A 20,120-nucleotide genomic window follows, 5' to 3' on the forward strand; every position below is an offset into this window, starting at 1 on the left:
TAGCAAGTCAAACTGCAAGCCTGCGTTTGGCATTGAGATCCACTATATCCAGAAACACAAGAACAAGTTGCTTGGTTGTTTACAAGACGACATGAACCACCATTGTAGCAAGTCAAACTGCAAGCCTGCGTTTGGCACTGAAAACCACTATATCCAGCCACACAAGAACAAGTTGCTTGGTTGTTTACAAGACGACATGAACCACCATTGTAGCAAGTCAAACTGCAAGCCTGCGTTTGGCACTGAAAACCACTATATCCAGCCACACAAGAACAAGTTGCTTGGTTGTTTACAAGACGACATGATCCACCATTATAGCAAGTCAAACTGCAAGCCTGCGTTTGGCACTGAAAACCACTATATCCAGAAACACAAGAACAAGTTGCTTGGTTGTTTACAAGACGACATGAACCACCATTATAGCAAGTCAAACTGCAAGCCTGTGTTTGGCATTGAGATCCACTATATCCCGAAACGCAGGAACAACTATACCGTCAAAAAATTAGTGGTGAAATTTTTGTTGTTTATATCATATTTATTTATTGTTTATTTATTTTTAAGATTTTAAACTAAAAGCCACAAGTATAAAAATAATAAATTAGGGTTATACGTACGTTGGAACGCCCGAAGTAATCTGGCAATTTCCATTATTAAAGCATGTAAAGGCGCTACAAGGCGTCTCCTCGCAACGTGAACCAGAAAACCCGGTTGTACACGAGCATCTACAAGCATATCAATTGCAATGTTAAGTCATAAGTGTAAACCATACACGTTTTTATTAAAAAAAAGAATCTTACACTGCTTTAGAATTTTCGACAATGCAAGCACCTCCATTTTCACACACGACTCCGGTACAAATGCTTCCGCAACTAAAAAAAATGATTTAAAAAAAATTGATGTTTTTGTTAATTAAAAAAAAAAGATTTTTAAGTTCCTGTAAAATATATTAGCTATGATGATTTTGGAACGATTTAGACAACCATAATTGCGATTTTTCCATTTGCTTTACTTACGCCTGGCCCAAAGCGGTTGTTACACATTGTTCTTGATACAAGCATGGTACTCCGTTGCAATATACCAGAGTAAAGCACACAGCAAAGTAATCCGTAGTCCCGGGCGTCCTGAAAACAAAGAGTTTAAGCAATTTAGAAACTTCCCTGTAAAAGCTGTAGGTTATCAACTTTTACTATAACTTACTGCTTCAGTACACAACCCTGTCCTGAGCCGCAAACGGCAGCAAGGCGGGAGGGACACTGGCTAGGACTTTCGCCAACACTGCGAAACACTAAAACTGCTGCTCTTTCGCGCTCAGAAAGTATGACTGGAAAGCTTTTTCTCTCATTTTTCTGTCTATCGAGATCCTTTGCATTTACGTTACTGTTTTTGCCTTTAACTTCATCATTTTCTTGTATGTCGTCATCCTCATAATCATTGTCGCCATTTCCCGACGACGAAACACCTGCAAAGAACAATATTTAAAATTTGTATTTTCTTATTAAAATTTATTAATAAGTACGGGTAAATCGTACTGTAATTTGGTGGTGTTGTCTTGGTTGTTGTAGTAGACGGTGTAGTAGTGGTAGAAGACTTCCAAAATATTGAATGAGCCACGCCAAAAAGTAAGAAATATCTGATAAAACAAAATACCTTTTACAAATCTTAAAATATACCTAGAGATACTTTTTATTGGTTTTTTGCGCATTAGTACATACTTACATTAAATAATAGAACTTCATTTTGCAAAAATGCAACCGAGAAAAATCAAACTATAACAACTAAAGGTTATAAAATTATATAACAAACTTATAGGCCCCTCAGCTCAAAAAGAAGGTCCACAGTAGTTTGTCACATGTTTTATAATGCATAACTGAGGCGTCGATTGCGCAATTTGAGTCTCGAAATAGGGCGCGAGGTAATTAATGTAACATTCCAACACATTTTTGCCATTTATAGGAAATCAAGATTTATACCAAGAGTGCTTTTAGCAGGCATTTTGAATTTGGGAATTCGTGATCAACGTAAGAGAATAAACGGCTAAAAACCAATGTAGAACGCTAATAAAAACTAACGGTAATAAATACATAAATTTATTAAAATTTAAAAATATACAAAAAATAAAACATTAAAAAAGGTCATAATCGCAATAAGCAACACTTAAAAATCGCCGATTGGTTTTTTAATTATTTTGTAAATTTCAACTTGGAGAAAAAATTAGGAACATATTCACAGTTTGCTAGGATTATGTATTGAATATTTCTACCAGAAAAGTAAAGTTAACGCCAAAGTCGAAATTGTGTATAACAAGTTTGAATGACAACTTAAAGCTCCGCCTCCTCCATCGCCTCTATCAAACTCGTTAGAATTAGGTGAGGTAATTTGTGGGCAAATATATGCTTCAAGACTTGTAGTCGAATCCAAAAACTCGTTTGAACAGGCCTGAACTGGTTTTATGTATGGGTTGCGAATAAATACCCCAGGAACCGTTGGAAATATCTTTAAATAAAAACTAATTTAAACTTAAAAAAAAAGTTACAAGTTAAATATGCTTAAAAACAAGTTAAATATGCTTAAAAAACGCAATATTATACTTAACTAACAACTAAAATTAAATTCTGTAAAATTTTCTGTATCTTGATATGATTTTACAATCAGTGATAGAATTTTTTTAGAGTTCTGTTCGCCAAAAATTTTAAATTTTATGAATCTGACCTCAGCACTTGAAAATTGAGAAAGTCTGCATATTTGCTGACGTTGTGCAATTCGCCCCGCCTCGCTCAACTCAGCTATTCTCGTGTTTTCCCATTTTATCTACAGAATTTAATAAAATAATTAGCTTAGATTATTCAAAAGCATATATGGCTTAAAAACTCATATTCATTATAATTTAGTACCCAATTCTTACAAACTGCATTTATACATTATACTTAAGAGGTGAGCTTTAAATAGCGGTTAAATTCATTTTTAAATAACTAAAATAACATTTAAACATATACCGAGTTAAATTCTGTTAACAGTGTTGTAGAAGGTCTAGTAATGACTTCAATTTGATCTAAAGACCCATATATACTTGATTCTCTTGGTTGAATTCTAAAAAGTACCCTAAAAAGTTAATTATTAAAGGCATGGTGTCGTTAGTAGAACTATTTAATTTGCAACTTGCGGCCATTGGTGTGATACCCACTGCTTCTATAACTCAATTTTGCTGGGCTTATTGGCAGATTATAAGCAATAATATAACAATAAGTAATTATATATATATATATATATATATACAACTTTTAAGCCAACTTAAGACTTGGTAAGGGTAACGATAATCATATTTAGCTTTGAAGTTATCAATCTCACACATAGAAGACAAATAATAAAAAATAACTGAAATGCTTGATTTACAGTTAAATTTTTAAAATTTTATATAAAACTCTTAACAGTAATCTATATCACAAAGTATTACATAAGATCAAATTAAAACTAACTCACTTCACTCGACCTCGAACTCCTAAACTACTTGCAAAGCTAGCAACACTTTGCTGTGTTGTGCATTGGTATAATGGAATAGCAGGATAATACATTAAATACGCAAAACAAGCAGCTCGGTTTTCACCTAACCCACCCTAAAATTTAAGATTAAAAATATTTTAACAAAAAATTTAAATACGCTTTTAAAATGGTTAGGCTACAACATGCACGCATGGCTATACACATAATTTTATCAAAAAAGGAATTATTTTAGAATAAAAAGTTACTTAATCACCATTGTCAGATTTTGCTGATTTTCGGTGTTGTAATCGCAAACAACCTGAAGACTGTCTCCTGTCTGAATCACGTGATCCATTGTGACGTAACGCGCTTGGTGAAAATTCACGACATAATTTTGGTCGTCCAAAATTAATGGCAACTCATTGGTATCTCTGGAAAATCAATTATGCTTAAAAAGTTGTTCACTAAAAAAAGTATTTTAAGATGTGAAAAATACTAAATAAACTGTAATATAAAAAAAGGAAAAATTTTTTTTCTTACCTAACGTGTTTTATATTTACTTTTTTTCCATTTGCCCCAGTTTGTAGAATACCTCCAAACACATTGATTGATTCTTGTTTGCCGTTACTTAGGCCCTAAACACAAAACAACCTAAAAATCTTACCGAATACTTTAAGATTTTAATTTTGCATTGATAAAAACTATAAAAACAAATTAATTTTAGTAAAAAAAATCCATAGATTTCCACTGTTTATTTAAATACTTAACAAAATATGTACGGTCAATAAAATAAAAAAAATTGTTAAAATTTTACCGCTTGCAAACAGTTTATGCTGCAGTCCCCATATATCTTAAAAGAAGTTGCATTTGGAGGTATAGCCATGGCATAAGGAGTAACAGTATGTCCTACGGATACAATGCCAGCATCATGTTGTCGAACGTTGCGAGTGTACGTAAATCGGATGCCAGATGAATCACTGGTAAAATCTATTAAAGCATTAAGGCATAAATTAATAAAAAAGAATATATGCGAGTATTGTATATAGCAATATTGTAAGTACACAAATTTAATTACTTGATGTATATTTGTACAACACTTCAAGAATATAATAGTTTGACTCTCCAGTGACACCTATCGGATATCCTGTGTCTTCAGGAAAATTAAAAGTCTGAAAAGTAGAATCAATAAGCTTATAAAAAAGTATCGTTAAATGTGTTAGAAATTGTCTCGCCAATCAACTTTAAGAAGGATGTTTATATCCTATTTGGTGAACTTAATATACTTACACTCCCCCCACGGCCATAAACTGCCATAACTGCATCACAACCAAGAAAATCCAGAGGCAAATCTGAACTATAACAATCTCGATCAGCACCCAATAAAAAACTATCCTAAATTAATAAAAAATTTTACCTTAGCTTAATTAGGAAACTCAATACAAATTTAATATGAGCAATCAGTTAAATTTTATGCAGTTACATGTTATTTATGTTTAATAGAATTAACTTATTTGATAAACTGATTAAATAAATAAATACTAAAAAATTTAGTTTGGTAGATTATAACCTGTAATACAAATTGAGAACATCTTCTCACAATCATTCGAACGATATTATTCTCATTTCCAACTTCTATAGCTGGTTCAAACTTTTAAAACAACGATAACGTATAAAAAATAAATTAAATAAACCTAAGAAAACATTAAGTTTTACTTGGGTTCCGTTACCTATTGTCAGTCTTTAAAATGTATACACAATATTGTTGTTACATTGAATAGGCTTGCTTTCTACCTTTATAACATGATGCTTGGTTGGTAAAATAGGAAGTCTGAGCAATTTACAATTACTATACTCGCTGCTTTCGTTTTGAAATTCCTTTGGAAATACAAACCTGACGTTTGTGGCGGTAAATCTAATCAATCGCTCAGTAGCATCAATTTGTGAAACTACATCAGTAGAACCAATGAGAATGGCAGGCAAAATTCCTAGCAAATTGTTTACGTTTTTTAAAGGTTGAAATAAATTATATAAGGCCCCTTTATTTAGATTACAATAAAAACAACCTAATAAGAGAACGTTTTTAACCTAATAAGAGAAGGCATATTGAATTAAAAGGATTATTAACATAAGCTATATTTAAAAAATATTTTTGCAATTCTTGTAAACTGTTATTTACCTTTGCTTGGTTTAACTCGAGGATCAGGTAGAGTTTGATTGTAAGCAGGTTCAAACACAGTTGGTCCTAACATCCATCTAATATATAACGTTGATTCCTGCAAAATGATTTTAAATACTTATTGACAATTCATTATAAATTGCCAACAGTTAATTAATCCAAGTTCTAAAATAGCATTACATAGTAAAACAATCCATGGTATAAAAATAGATAAAGGGCATTAAAAAATTAACACTATCTGTATTGTAATTAAAATCTGAAAATTAAGCGCACAGTTATTGCAAAATCACGCCCATCACAAGGAAGAAGAGGTCTCCGAAACCTTAACACAGTTTGTCTATTACATAAAGAACCCGAAATAAGTTCGACATTTTGTTGTGCATCAAACGAAGGAAAGGACATCTCGTTTTCAAGAAACGAATCCTAAAAATATATTTTTTAATATAACATATATAAATAAATATTAAAAGTATTATTATTTTTAAATAAAAAGCCATAATCTAAAAATATTACGCTACAACAGGCGCTTATATATTTATATATAAAGGTCTAAAATGGCCCTACCTTTATAAACGCGTAGTTGTCAGCGACATAACCAAGTATTATATCACCGCCGCCAGTTGGCGCCGCTGAAAACCCAATTCCAAAATAGCCTGTTGTATTTGCATGAACCTTAAAAGTGAATTTTTTGTATAACAAATTACGATTTTTTTTATCTTTACGTTGGCCAGAACTTAAATAATTTAAAAAATTTCAGCCAACATTTTAAAATTAATTTTTAATGCAATCAAAAAACTAGTTTGGTAAATATTGTACCTGAAATGTAATATTCGATTCTGTATAATTCCAAAAAATTCTCAAGTTTGAATTAATATCTAGGGTATATGTAAAGTTGCTGGTATCTAAGATTTGAGAACATGCAGTACAAAGCATGACAAGAAAGGATAAAATTCTGAGTAACTTGCTAGCCATTTCTTATAATAACTTGTCTTTTTTATGCTGCTAAACATTAAAAAACTTTAAAACCGCTATGAAGTAACTTACTTAATTAAAAAACTTATTCATCACACACTAATGCTTCTTAATAGAAACGTGTTAAAACTTTACCGTTGCAAATGTCAAAGTTTTGATTTTCCTGATAGTAGTAGATGCCAAACTCTTTGTTGGCATTGAATGATTACTAAAATTTAATATATATTGTTAAATAGTCATTAAAACTATAACATTCTCAACAACATAGTCATGCTAAGTCAAAAATAAACAAGCTTCCTCTAAGAAACAAACTTACTTTTAACGTCGTGATTTAAGTCATAAAACGTTAATCACATGACGTAATTTAATTTAAAAACCAGATAATTTATATTATGATATGGCGACGTTTTACGTAGATTTTGTTGTGATAGTAGCGTGCATAAATCTTAAGTTGTTTACTGGAAGGACATTTTAAACAGGAAACTAGCGCTAATTCTTAAAATCGTGTTGTCAGATCACATGACATAAGTCTTGAGCACTCGTTTACATAAAGTTTACAACTACCTAAAATGGAAATATTATTGCTAAAAATAAAATTTGGAACTTAATTTGTGAAAAAGAATATTTTTAAATTAAATTAGATGAACAGGTTAGTAGTCAAGATATTCTAATTTAGTTTGTGTTATTAATTTCAACATGATTTGTGAATTATTTTAATGTCCTTAAACTAAAATAGACAGTAAGTTAATATAAGATAATTACTTCTTTAATTTTTAGGTAATTAGTTTAAGCTTTTACAGCTAAAACAACAAATGACAAATAACAAATAAGTAAATTTATTTAAAAAAGTGTAATAATAAATAGAGTACGACAAAATATGATTGAGCGTAAAAATATTAAAAAAATGAATTTGGTCACGGCAAGTATTAAATCGCTTTACGAACATTACGTTTTGTTAAATGTTAGGCAATCGTAATTAAGTTTACTTATTTTGAATTATCTGTGGCCCAGGACCAACTTTCGTGCAAATAACATACTCGATTTTGCCCTTAAACATAACGTCATCCAACACGGGTAAATCCCCGTTCGGTACAACCCCAACATCTAAGCCTCGAAAAAATTGATTTTGTAAATTGGGTGCAAAATAACGTTTTATTAAGCCAGAAACTTCAAGTAAGTGCGAATCAAGTGTAAAAAGAAATGCGTTTGGCCCCGCATCGAATGTATACGCAAGACGAACACTTTGGCAATGCTCGTTATATGCGTGAACAAAATTCATTATTGACTGGGAGGTTTCGTTAAGATAATTAATAGGCGGGTAAGAGTCTCTGCAGATGGCGTGTAGCTGATTGCTTTCTTTCATACAGATCTCCGCGAACGAACTTAAATCCCGGGTCAAGATTGCTTCTTTTATAGCCTCCATACGGTGTGGCACAATTTCAGTGACGCGTTGGTGCAATAACGCCGATGTGGCAACACTACGTTGCATTCCTTCAGTGCTGCCAACTGATTTTCTATCACCGGAAACGACCAAAATAAGCACGCATAACTCGGGCCAGTGATCTTCCGCAAGGAACTGCACAGCCTTACTATCAAAACCTTCGTTTTCTGACCCGGCTACCCACTCCACAAAACCACCGTACATGCTTCTGCAAGCGCTACCAGAACCCCGGCGTGCAATAGTAGAAATATCGCCCTCTATATTGTAAAGATGAGCAATGGAGGTTACCAGAGCAGCGTAACCAGACGCAGATGACGCTAATCCCGCGGCAGTTGGAAAATCGTTGCTGGAAGTAATTTTTAATTTTTTAGAAAACTTGTTGAGCGTTGTAACGTTTGCAGCATCTTTTATTGCACGTTTTCGTGCCAACCTTCGAATCTACACAAAAAAAATTACAATGAGCCTCTAATATTTATTATTTTTTACTAAGGTAAAACTTATTTTAATTATTTATTTAAATTTAATGTAAAAGGATCGACTTTACTTCCTAGACATGGAGTAAAATTTGCTAACCCAATTAAAGTCTTAACATGAATTCCTTATTTGAGATATCATTAATTTATGATTGCCAAAAATTAATGAAGCTACTGATAGACAGCAGTTAAAATTAAGCAAAGAACCTCATGTGATAAAGCCGAGCGTCCTAACTGATACACTACAACGTAAATTAACCGGTTTTAGTAACATTATGGCATTCAAAAATACTTGGCTGTTATAAAATTATTTAAGAAAAATTAAACTTTTACATAGATCTTCTTACATTGCCTATCACCAAGTAAAAGTAAAAAGTAATGTAAAACTAATCATTTTCGTTTTATAAATACCACATTATTTTAATGCAAATCATTAAATATTAAACAAGCTTAGTAAACTATTTACCTCCTCCAAGCAATTCTTAATTCTTTTATTTTTCTCGACATCTTGTTTATTTCCATTCAACCAAACTTCATCTTTCATTAACTCACTTGAAGTTTGTACACTTGTTGTTGATTTTAATTGATCCTTAATAAAAGTGAAAATTTTAAAACTTATTTACATGAATACTTCTTGTCTAATTTGGTAAAGTTTTTTAAAGCTCGTTAAAGGTTTTTATTACCATTATCAAACAAGAAAAACATACAAAAAACTATCTGAGGTTTATTTAAAACTTAATTTGACTTTAACTTATAGGCTGATTATTTCTGTCATTCAAAAAGTAGAACAAAACTTATTAAAAAATTTAATATAATTTGTAATATAAAAACAACTAAGAATTTATCACTTCTTTACCTGATGTAAGGTGACACTAAATGAAGAATTTAAAGGCAGGTTAAATTTTTCACATCGCTTTCCCCAGTATTTAATAATAGCAATATTAATTGGTGCTGTGCAAGTTATTAAATTATTTTTATGGTGACCATTTTGTTCATTTATATCACTTGGCATGTTAAAATTTCATAAATCAGTCTAAAATGAAATAATAAAAAAGAAAATTATGGACTAATAAAAAGCTAAAAAAATATTAAGCAAACTTGTTTAGTTTGCTGCAATGCTGAAAAGTAGTAATCTACTACAGTCTAAATATATTTTTATTTATTGTTTTAAAGATTTGAGAAATATCTTAATAACATGAACCAAACTTACTAGCACAAAGATTTATTAAAAATAATACAAATAACAATTATTGTATTGTTGTTGTAAAATCTTAAAACAAGATAATAAAACTTAAATTTAATATCCTAAATTTATCTTAATAAGTATTTAAATTAATTTTTTTTGTCCTTTTTTGAGTGTTCAATGTCCTTCTGTGTTGTAGTTCATCAAGTAAAATGCATGGCATCCACATACAAGAAACAAAATTTACTTTAAAATATTTGTCCCTTAAAAGAGTGCTTTGTCATCAGGAAGAAGAGGAGCTAGAAGAAGAATCTGATGACGAGTCATTGCTGGAAGATGAAGAGGAGTCACTGTCATTGCCACTTGAGGCTTCTTTATCGTTTTTCTCCTCTTCTTCCTCCTCAGAAGATGAAGAGGATGATGAAGAAGAGCTAGAGTCAGAAGAGGAGGAGCTACTATTTGAATCTGAGGAACTAGATGAAACAGATCCAGATCGTTTCTTTTTCTTTAAATTTTGTTTTTGACTTGCGCTTAATTTTCGTTTTATTGTTTTCTTTAACTGCTGGGAGCGTGATGTTCGGTGCACATATTTTCTTTCATTTTTACATTGATATGTCCAATGACCTTTTTGAAGACACTTTTGGCATAAAACATCCTTTTGGGACAAGTTGGCTTGCCGCTGCTTTAACACCGCCATCCATCTTGAAGACATTATAATACACGATTTCTATTACACTACACACCTAACAGCCTAATTACTATAAACTTTACAACTAATTTAAAAAATGAATTTTAAAATAAACGTGTTTTAGACTGTAAATCAGACAAATATTACATCCTATTTCACTTCCAGCTAGTTTTTAACTACGATTTTAAATAATTTTGAACTAACTTATTTATATGTGAACTCGACAAAACAACCCGAAATAATTTTTTTTCCAACTCACGCCGTTTTGTTTTTGGAAGTGTAAACAAGAAATAACTTTTTTCCAAACCTTTGCGAAAGCAACCACTGTTATTCTGGGGTGCCTCTAAATAGGCTGTGTGCAATGAGTGTAACCAGTGTGATGGAAGTAAAAATGTATATATAATTTTGTTTTATTGGTAAACAAGACTAGATGGGTGAATGGCCAGTGTGTACAATTACGCACTTTCTGACAGTGTCCGTTGACAAAATACTGATTATACAGTCAGACTATACAAAAAGAAAGTTAATTTTATTCAAGCTGACTTTATTTAAATAACTGAAAACTATTAAAATAAATAGATTTTTAATTGCCAAGTAATTACGCTGCTGATTAAGTGTTGGCATTTAAAGAAGTCAGGTTAGACAAAATTAACTTTTTATTTTTTGTCTGACGTTGTGCACAACTCTGCAAAAGAACTATTTGTTGTATGTTTTTGACTCTGTCAGTATGTGCCCAACCAAAAACGTGTGCAGACACATACTGTGTATTTTCTCAGTTTGTCACTCAATTGACAAAGTGTGTAATTGTCAGATTGTGCAAACAGATTATTTACGCATTGAGTATAGTTTAAACGCCTGATAACATTGTTTTGCTAAATATTCAGTAAAAAAATTGATAATATGACGATTAATTTTCTTTATATAATGTTAGAAAAACGACGAGTTTTGTCACGATGCGCAATGTTTTAACAACGCATTCGCTTCTGATGCCTAAAACCGCACGCTTTTAAACTAACTTTTTATAAGTTTTAGTTAAAAAACAACCTATTCTTGCACATTATTTATTAAAAAAATATCTATTTATTGTTTATTATGCTTTCAAATACTATCCGGAAAACTGATCATAAATAACGAGATAAAATTTAACGCGGTAATTAAAATTTCAATGCCCCGCTGTTTTAGCAGTTTACAGGAAAATCTTCGTGTTGATGTGTTCGTTGGCCAAAGTGTCTGGTTACCGTTTTAATACATACATTTTTACCTTTATTACACTCATTGCACACATTGGAGACAGCCTATTTAGAGGGACCCGTCATTCTGCTAAAAAAAATTTTTTAAATTCTCGCAGCTCCGCATTTTTCCGCGTAACAAATATTAATACAAATTGTTAAATCGTTAATACAAAATTACCAAATATAATAAATAAAGTGTTATATAATAAGTCTGCCTAAGGCTATAACGTCATTTTAACAAGGCGCTTGCTTTTGACGTTGCGTTCGCTCAAATGAAACGCCAGTTGTCGTCCATACCAACTACGTCATCGTTTTCCGAGGAAAGTAATGACGTCATGGTCTCGGCAATTTTTTTAAAACGGAGTTTTAGTTCATAACAGATTAACCATTAAGGTAAGTAGACGTGTTTTTGTTAGCGATTAAATGTTAGGTTTTAGTAATTTTTGTCGTTATTAATACTGACGTAATAACATATGCAAGTATTTATTAAATATTAATAAAGTAATGTTAGTTTTATAAAACTAAAAAATATTTTTAACAGAAATAGTTAAAACTAGATTTATTTGATAAATAAAATATGGTTCGAAATCATTTAATCATTTTTAAAATTAATCTTTATTAATAATTAAAATTATACATAAACATTACTTAATTATAAATATTAACTAAATAAATAAATCTAATATTACGTAATTAATTATTAGACTAAAAACGTATTAAATTATTGATTTAAGAAAATTTCAGAACAAAATTATTTTAAAAGTTTTAGAAATATCGATATTAAATTTTTTAATCAAAAAAAGTAATTAAATATACTCAACAAACAAAAATTAATTTTTTAACCCAGTTTTAAGTTGTCGATATCAGAATATACATTAGACAAGTTTTAAATGCCTAAAATTAATTTTTGATTTTTAATAAATAAACAAGCATTTAAATATAATAAACAAACAAAAATTATTTTTTTAATATGTATTTTAATTACTAATATTATAAAATACATTATTCTTAATTTTAATTGCTTAATATTAAACTTTAAAAATAGTGTTTACACATTTTTTCTATCGTTTCGAATTTTTTTGTGTGTTCGATTTAAATTTGTTGGAATCGCTAACCCTGATTTTTCTAACCTTAATCGAGCTCAAGCCCTAGCTCATGGGTTTTTGAAAGCGAATCGCTACATTCGTGACGTCACCAAATATCGCAAAAACTTTAGAATGTTTTAAAATCATTCATACAGAGTTTAAAATGTATTTAGGTGTTAAATATATTTAATTTAATAATAATAAGCTGTTTTTACTAAATTAACTTCAAAGTTTATGTTTTTATTACAAAAGGTCATAAATATGGTATATCGAGGATAACCGAAAAAATATAGAGCGTATACGGTGACTTTAGTTTCCATTCAAAAAATTTTAAATGTATTTAATAAAAATAAAAAAATTTAAATCTTTTAATTGAATTATGATCCTTGATTAAATTATAAATAGTTAAAATTACCATCTTAATCCTCGTGTGTAATTGGTCCTCTTTTACACAGATAACTCCTTTTATATTAATTGTGAAACCTAGGTCCATTAATTTTTCTCAATATTTTTTTACCTAATTAATTTCCACTGAAAAAAAAAAACACTTTTTGTGCTTATTATTACATGAACTTCTATAGTAATAATTATGTCACAGTATCAGCTTTTAAACTGGTTCCTTTATTTTGTCAATTACCAAAGTAATGAATAAATAATCTTGATACCACGATTAAAATCAATTTAATATTTCTATCTTGACATAATGTCACTTCTTTATTGGTTAAATTTAGCATGGTATTTGGGCGTAATTTTCATTCGTAGTTTGTATAAAATTATTGTAAAATTTTAGCATAATATTACTTCATTTTAAGTTGTTTTTGAGTTTTGGATTAAGTTTTAAATTGTTTTCGGGTTTGGACAAAGTTTAAATTCATTTTCGGGTTTTGGACAAATATTAAATTCATTTTCGGGTTTTGGACAAATATTAAATTCATTTTCGGGTTTTGAACAAGGATTAAATTCATTTTCAGGTTTGGGACAAAGTTAAAATTAATTTTCGGGTTTTGGACAAGGATTAAATTCATTTTCGGGTTTTGGACAAAAATTAAATTCGTTTTTAGGTTTTGAACTAAGTTTTAAATTATTTTTGAAGTTTTGGACAAAGATTAAATAAATTTTCGCGTTTTGGACAAAGTTTAAATTCATTTTCGGGTTTTGGACAAGGATTAAATTCACTTTCGGGTTTTGGACAAAGATTAAATTCATTTTCAGGTTTTGAATTAAGTTTTAAATTATTATCAGAGTTTTGGACAAAGATTAAATTAATTTTCAGGTTTTGGACAAAGATTAAATTTATTTTCGGGTTTTGGGCAAAGATTAAATTAATTTTTGGGTTTTGGACAAAGTTTAAATTCATTTTCGGTTTTCAGACAAAGTTTAAATTCATTTTCGGGTTTTGGACAAAGATTTAATTCATTTTTGGGTTTTGGACAAAATTTAAATTAATTTTTGGGTTTTGGACAAAGTTTAAATTAATTTTAGGGTTTTAGACAAAGATTAAATTCGTTTTCGGAGTTTTGGACAAAGTTTTAGTTAAGTTACGACTTTAAGTTTGGCAGGTCAAAGTTAAAAGCTATATAAATGATAAAACTTTTTTTTCGTGTTTATTCATTATTGCAAGCACAAATTTTTACAATACACTGTAAGTAAAGGTATAATAATTAACTGGATGTATTTTATGGTTTATAAAAGAGTTTAATTAATTTATGTAAATAAGAAGGATAAATATTTGTGATAAAAGAAACAAATTTACATTTAAGTAAAAATATAAAGTCACACCGTAGAATAAATTGTAATAATTATAAAAAAATACACATAACATTAGAAAATACTATAAATTGGCATTACAGTTACCGAAAGTTTAATAAATGGATTTGGTTTGGTCATCAACCCGATCATACAAAAAGCTGCTTGGCCAGATACTAAAAATAAAAAAACAGAGTTAGTATTTGTTTATGGTAATCTACTCTGCAAGAAAAATGAATAAAATGTTAGATTGAAGTCTTCTTGTAACAGGAACTCTAAAAATAAAGAACAAATTAAAATTGGCCAAAAACAAATCGACGAGTTCTCCAAAATATTCAACCAGAATCTAAAAATAAAAAACAGAATATTAAAATTTGTTTTTGGTAATCAAACCTGAAAAAAAAGGTTAGTTTGGTCAATAAGGCCCCTGTATAGAGAAAAATTGGGTTAATAATGCCCCTGTTTAGAGAAAAAATTGGGTTAATACGGTTCCTGTTTAGAGAAAAAATTGGGTTAATAAGGCCCCTGTTTAGAGAAAAAATTGGTTTAATAAGGCCCCTGTTTAGAGAAAAAATTGGGTTAATAAAACCCCTGTTTAAAGAAAAAATTGGGTTAATAGGGCCTCTGTGTAGAGAAAAAATTGGGTTAATAAGGCCCCTGTGAAAAAAATAAGAAACGCCTGTAATAAATAATAGAAATTGCATATTTTGGAATGCAGAAAAAATAAGTAACGCCTGTAAAAAAATAAAGGAATTCAGAAATTAAAAAATAAGAAACGCCTGTAATAAAAACATTTTAGAACGCACAGGCAAAATCAAGTAATGTCTGTATTAAAATCATTATTAGAAAATTGTTTGCATGTTTTAATAGTGTTAGTTTTTGTATGCCTAAATCTAAATATCTGTTGCTAATTCTAGTTTGAAAACCTCCCACAAAAACGTTTTAGTAATATTTACTTTAGGTGTCAACCCACAAACATATTAAGTAGTATTTATGTTAGGCTCCGCCCACAAAATTTAATAATATATAGCATAAATATAATATACAGCTAAAAATACAGTAATTTGCAAAAATAAATATATGTAACACACATAGACCTAGTTTTTAAATAATCTTCTATTCTACTGCACCTTACACTTAAGCTTAGTTTTATACATTTTAGCGCTCGTTTATAAAAAAAAACACTATTGCGCCGCTTATGAATTTTTAACTAGTCACAAAACAAAAAAAGAATAGGCACGTTCTACCATACTATATGTACACATATAACACACACTTGAGCCTAGTTTCACATTTAAAATACCAGCACAGCGCTTAATTATGAGTTTTTAACCAGTCACAAAATCAAAAAAATAGGCTTGTTCTACCATAGGGCGAATAAATATACACTAAATTGCATAAAAATACACACAGTAATTATATATATACCACACATAGGCCTAGTTTTAAAAAAAGCCTATTCTAATGTAAATTCTACAGCGCCAAAAACTTTTATAGACTACACTTTTAAAAAACCATTAAACAGTCCCGTTTAATATAATTATGAATACACAGAAACCTAAACACATTGGGACTGTGTCAACTATACAACATTTTATGCGCAAAATTATGAGTTTTTTTACCAGTCACACATAAAAAGAAAATGCAGACACGTGAAACTTTTAACCCAGAAGAATTTTAAAGCGCTTTATTATGAAGTATTATATATATACATATAAAATATCAGGCACAAAAAAACCTACAGACCCTACAGACCTCATCTTAATTTTAAATATAATAAAGGTCCCGAGATTTTTTTTGAGTTGATCGAGTTAAAATGAGGTCCTGAGACTTTTTTTTGAGTTCGACTAGTTAAAGTGAGGTCCTGAGACTATTTTTTAAGTTTGTAAGACCAATCCATTTCGAAGTTGTCTTCGGGTCCTGAGTTTTTTTGACACTTAACTTCTTCCTTGCTAGTTGCAAGGGAGACTTATAATGACTCCTTCCATTTTCCATTCCTCCAATTCCTGCCAATATTTCTTTTTCCTTCAATTACATAATCCAAATATAATCCATTTTTCCTGCATAGAAAAAATTGTTTAGAATAAATAATAGACACTACCCTAACTTAACAAAGATACGCCAATTTTCTGCCATAATGTTTTAAGATACGCCAATTTGTACTTTTATATGCCAAATAAATTAAGATATGCCAAAGTTTTAAATTTCATATGCCAAATAATTTAAGATATGCCAATGTTTTAATTTTCATATGCAAAATAAACTAAAATATGCCAATGTTTGAATTGTCATATGCCAAATAATTTTATAATATGTTATATATTTAATTGCTTATCATAGACATGCCAAAGTTTTTTAACTAAGTTTTTAGATTAAATACCTCGTTTTACTATTTCATGGAAGTACCTGTGTATCAACACAGGTTTAATAATGTTTATAAATATTTAAATACTTAAATAATATTATATCATATATTAAAATTAATCATTTTCATAGTAAAAACTTAAATTGACTTAATTCTTTTATTTGGGATGTTTGAATATAACGTCTAACTTAAAAAAATGAAATAAGGCCATATCCAATTTATTTATTTTTTTTAGAATAAAATATTTAAAAAAATCTAACAAAAGATCACCTGGAAAGTTTGTAGAAGTTTATGACCACAAGATGTTGCTCAACTTTATTTCTTTGCTCACTATTTACACTAAAAAAATAATTCTATTGTATTAAAAATTGTTATGCATAATCTATAAATATTTTTCGCCATATTTAATTGTTTTTAAATTAAAATAAAAAAAAATTTAACAAAAACTTTAGTACATAAAAATGTGCGTGTGTGTATGCACGGCGTCTTGAACTAAAAAAGCGCCGTCCTAGCTGTCAATCAAATGTTATTTCTTTGATTAACTTTTACAATTTAAGCTAAAAACGAGCACGTGTTTCAACAGAGCGCTTTATGATGCAACAATCGGGTTGCTAAAGGAATGTCTCGTGGAAGCGCACTAATTAAGACGCGACGTTCCTCGCGCCTCGCTTAAAGAAAAAAAAATTCAAGTTTTAAACGATGTGTACCAGATGGTATTGTTGAAATAATCATTCGTTGTTTAAAATTTGCCATTTTTTTCCTCAGTTAAGAGGTTTAAACTATTCTTTTCTTATTAAAAACGTCTTGATCCTTATCTTACGTTGCACATAACATATTGCATATATAGCTTATATACATTTTTTTAGCAATTTAGCTTTACATATTGTAATAAAAGGCCATTGTTATTTGTGATTGCAAGTCACGTGATTAGGTCCTGCCCTTAGTTTTCGGTTTACGTTATTTTTGAGCGTCTTAAATTCAATGTTAATTAAAGCACTTTACGGTAATATTAGCATGTTTAATCATTACTCTACTAATATACCAAGGATTTTGTATGAAAAGGTTGTGGTTAAAATTAAATTAAACTAGAAATTGCATGTCTCACTTAACTAACCTTTAAAACAACATTTCCTACTTTAAATACTGCACTGCAGCGTGATGTAGTAGTAAGAACACTTGCTACACCACCATGAAGTCGTGGTTTCAATCCCCACTGATCTCATGCTGCAGCGTCCTTGAATAAGGCGCTATAAACGGTATGAACTCTTGCTGAGCCAGCACTTAATCAGCAGGATAATTACTGGGCAATTATAATCTATAATATCCCAAACTGCCACAGACAACTCGAGACTGGGTCGAAGTAACTGGTGTTACTTTATGTTTAAGTCGCGCATTCGACTTTCCCACATCGAGGATAAAGATATATACAAAAAAAAATATTTATAATAAAGCATAACAATTATACTGGCTTATATTTAAAAAACAAAAATTTGATTAAGTTAATTCAACAATTTATATATATAATGATTTTTTGGGGTGTTTAAGCTATTCGTTAATACTAAACATAAGAAAAAATAGTGTAGCATTGGTGCGGCTCGATTCCGAAACTTTTCGGCTCGTAGTCCGCTACAAAGACCGATATACCACACTACCAGACTATTTTAAAAGTATCACTTTTTGTAAAAATCCCGTTAATTTACAAACGCCAGATGATGCTCATAAGTAAGTTTTAGTAAATTGGTAATTAAGCAGTGTATTGTTTTTACTGATAATATGTGTATTAAGGAGAATAATCATATTTTCAACATGCTAATATCCGGAAAATTTTAAATCTTTTTTTAAGTTGTTTTTTATGAATGAAATTTCCCGCTATGTTAAGAAATATGAAGTTGCGAAACATAATACCACATTCTAGCGTAAACTTGAAATTTAACAAGTCAAAGGGGCTAGTTGTTATAACAATCCGTGTATTAAATAACCAAATGCATTTAAAATGTTGTACAAATGATTTAAAAGGTCTCTAAAGCTTTGGCGAAATATGGTGACGTCACAAATTTTTCGATTTGCCTTCGAAATCGCATGAGGCTTGAACTCGATTAGGGTTAGGAAACCAGGGTAAGCGATTTCAACATAATTAAATACAACCCACAAAATATTGGTATTGTTATTTAATGACGTAAATAGTGCACTTTTTTATTTTATTTCCTTCGACAAACTCTAAAAAAGTAAAATATAATATAGATTATATAAAGTTAAGTATAGCGTGTAATAGCTTTAAAGTTGTAACGCAGATAAATTATATATTTAAAATATTTAAAAAGTTAAAATAAAACCATTACATGGTACAGCCCTATATAAGTAAAAAATTGATGTGTAAAAATAAAAAAAAGTAACAGATTTTATAGTTGGTCGAACAAAGTAAACTCAAAAATTTATTACGAATACACTAATATGTCAATATTTTAATAAAAACTAGATTTATTTGATAAATAAAATATGGTTCGAAATCATTTGATTATTTAAAAAAAAAAATTTTGTTTATCCTCGATATTTTATTATTTTAAAAATATTTAATAAATGCAAATATTTTAAAATTTTGTAGTCTAACATAGTTAAAATAGTATATATAAATAAAAATAATGCAATAAAATTTGTTATATTTGATTTAAAGCCGATATGACGTCACAAATCCAGCGATTTTTTTTTAAATCGCATGAGCTGGGGCTTTTTCAAGATTAGGGCTAGAAAATCAGGGTAAGAGTTTCCAAAAATTATACATCGACATAAAATTCGATCATAAAAAAACGCGCTTGTTAGAGTTATAATCTAAAGTTAGTCGGTAATAGTCTGTAAATAAACAAGTTTCTTAATGTAATATCTATGGTATAACATGTGAATAAATTTGTTTGTTAATTTCTGAATTAATTTTTTGAGCTTGTACAGTTATTGTAAAAATGTATTTGTTTTAAAAAAAAGGAATTTGGATAATCTTAATATGGTAAAAACTTTCCAAATAAAATATTTGTAAACTTGTTTTCGTACTATATAATTATTTTAAGCCTTCAAGCACATATATTTTCTATTATAAGGGCCAAGGTTTTAATGGATTGCACATTTCGTATAATACTGTAACGAATCCGCCATCTTATTGTTTACGCCAAGGTCTTATCTATTCTGCAGATCACGTGTTTACACCTATTGCCGATCTGTTACTCCTTATCTCTATCACGTGGCTTAATCACGTGATGTATTAGTTCAACTGTTTCGGATGTATTTGTATTT

At 29.6% G+C, this 20,120-nt stretch overlaps 2 protein-coding genes across 2 annotated transcripts; both read right to left on the reverse strand.

The window, feature by feature from the left end:
• Positions 1 to 7,454: 7,454 nt before the first annotated feature.
• On the reverse strand, positions 7,455 to 9,572 carry LOC145741273 (diphosphomevalonate decarboxylase-like). Its single transcript, XM_082558834.1, has 3 exons — positions 9,396 to 9,572; positions 9,006 to 9,128; positions 7,455 to 8,504 (listed from the first exon to the last, which is right to left on the reverse strand). The coding sequence occupies exons 1-3, from the start codon at positions 9,549 to 9,551 to the stop codon at positions 7,608 to 7,610; spliced, it is 1,176 nt and encodes a 391-aa protein (XP_082414960.1). The 5' UTR covers positions 9,552 to 9,572; the 3' UTR covers positions 7,455 to 7,607.
• Positions 9,572 to 10,640, reverse strand: LOC145741275 (uncharacterized). The gene has a single exon (XM_082558835.1). The coding sequence runs from the start codon at positions 10,432 to 10,434 to the stop codon at positions 10,006 to 10,008; it is 429 nt and encodes a 142-aa protein (XP_082414961.1). The 5' UTR covers positions 10,435 to 10,640; the 3' UTR covers positions 9,572 to 10,005.
• Between the last annotated feature and the right edge of the window lie 9,480 nt (positions 10,641 to 20,120).

The sequence above is a fragment of the Corella eumyota genome, chromosome 2 (assembly GCF_963082875.1).
Source record: "Corella eumyota chromosome 2, kaCorEumy4.1, whole genome shotgun sequence".
NCBI lineage: Eukaryota > Metazoa > Chordata > Ascidiacea > Phlebobranchia > Corellidae > Corella > Corella eumyota.

Coding starts and splice junctions, on each gene's coding strand:
- LOC145741273 (XM_082558834.1), bottom strand. CDS start 9,551: ATGCCAAGTGATATAAATGAACAAAATGGTCACCATAAAAATAATTTA. Junction 9,129..9,395: donor TTAGTGTCACCTTACATCAG/GTAAAGAAGTGA, acceptor ACTTTTATTAAG/GATCAATTAAAATCAACAAC. Junction 8,505..9,005: donor TTAAGAATTGCTTGGAGGAG/GTAAATAGTTTA, acceptor TTTTTTGTGTAG/ATTCGAAGGTTGGCACGAAA.
- LOC145741275 (XM_082558835.1), bottom strand. CDS start 10,434: ATGTCTTCAAGATGGATGGCGGTGTTAAAGCAGCGGCAAGCCAACTTG.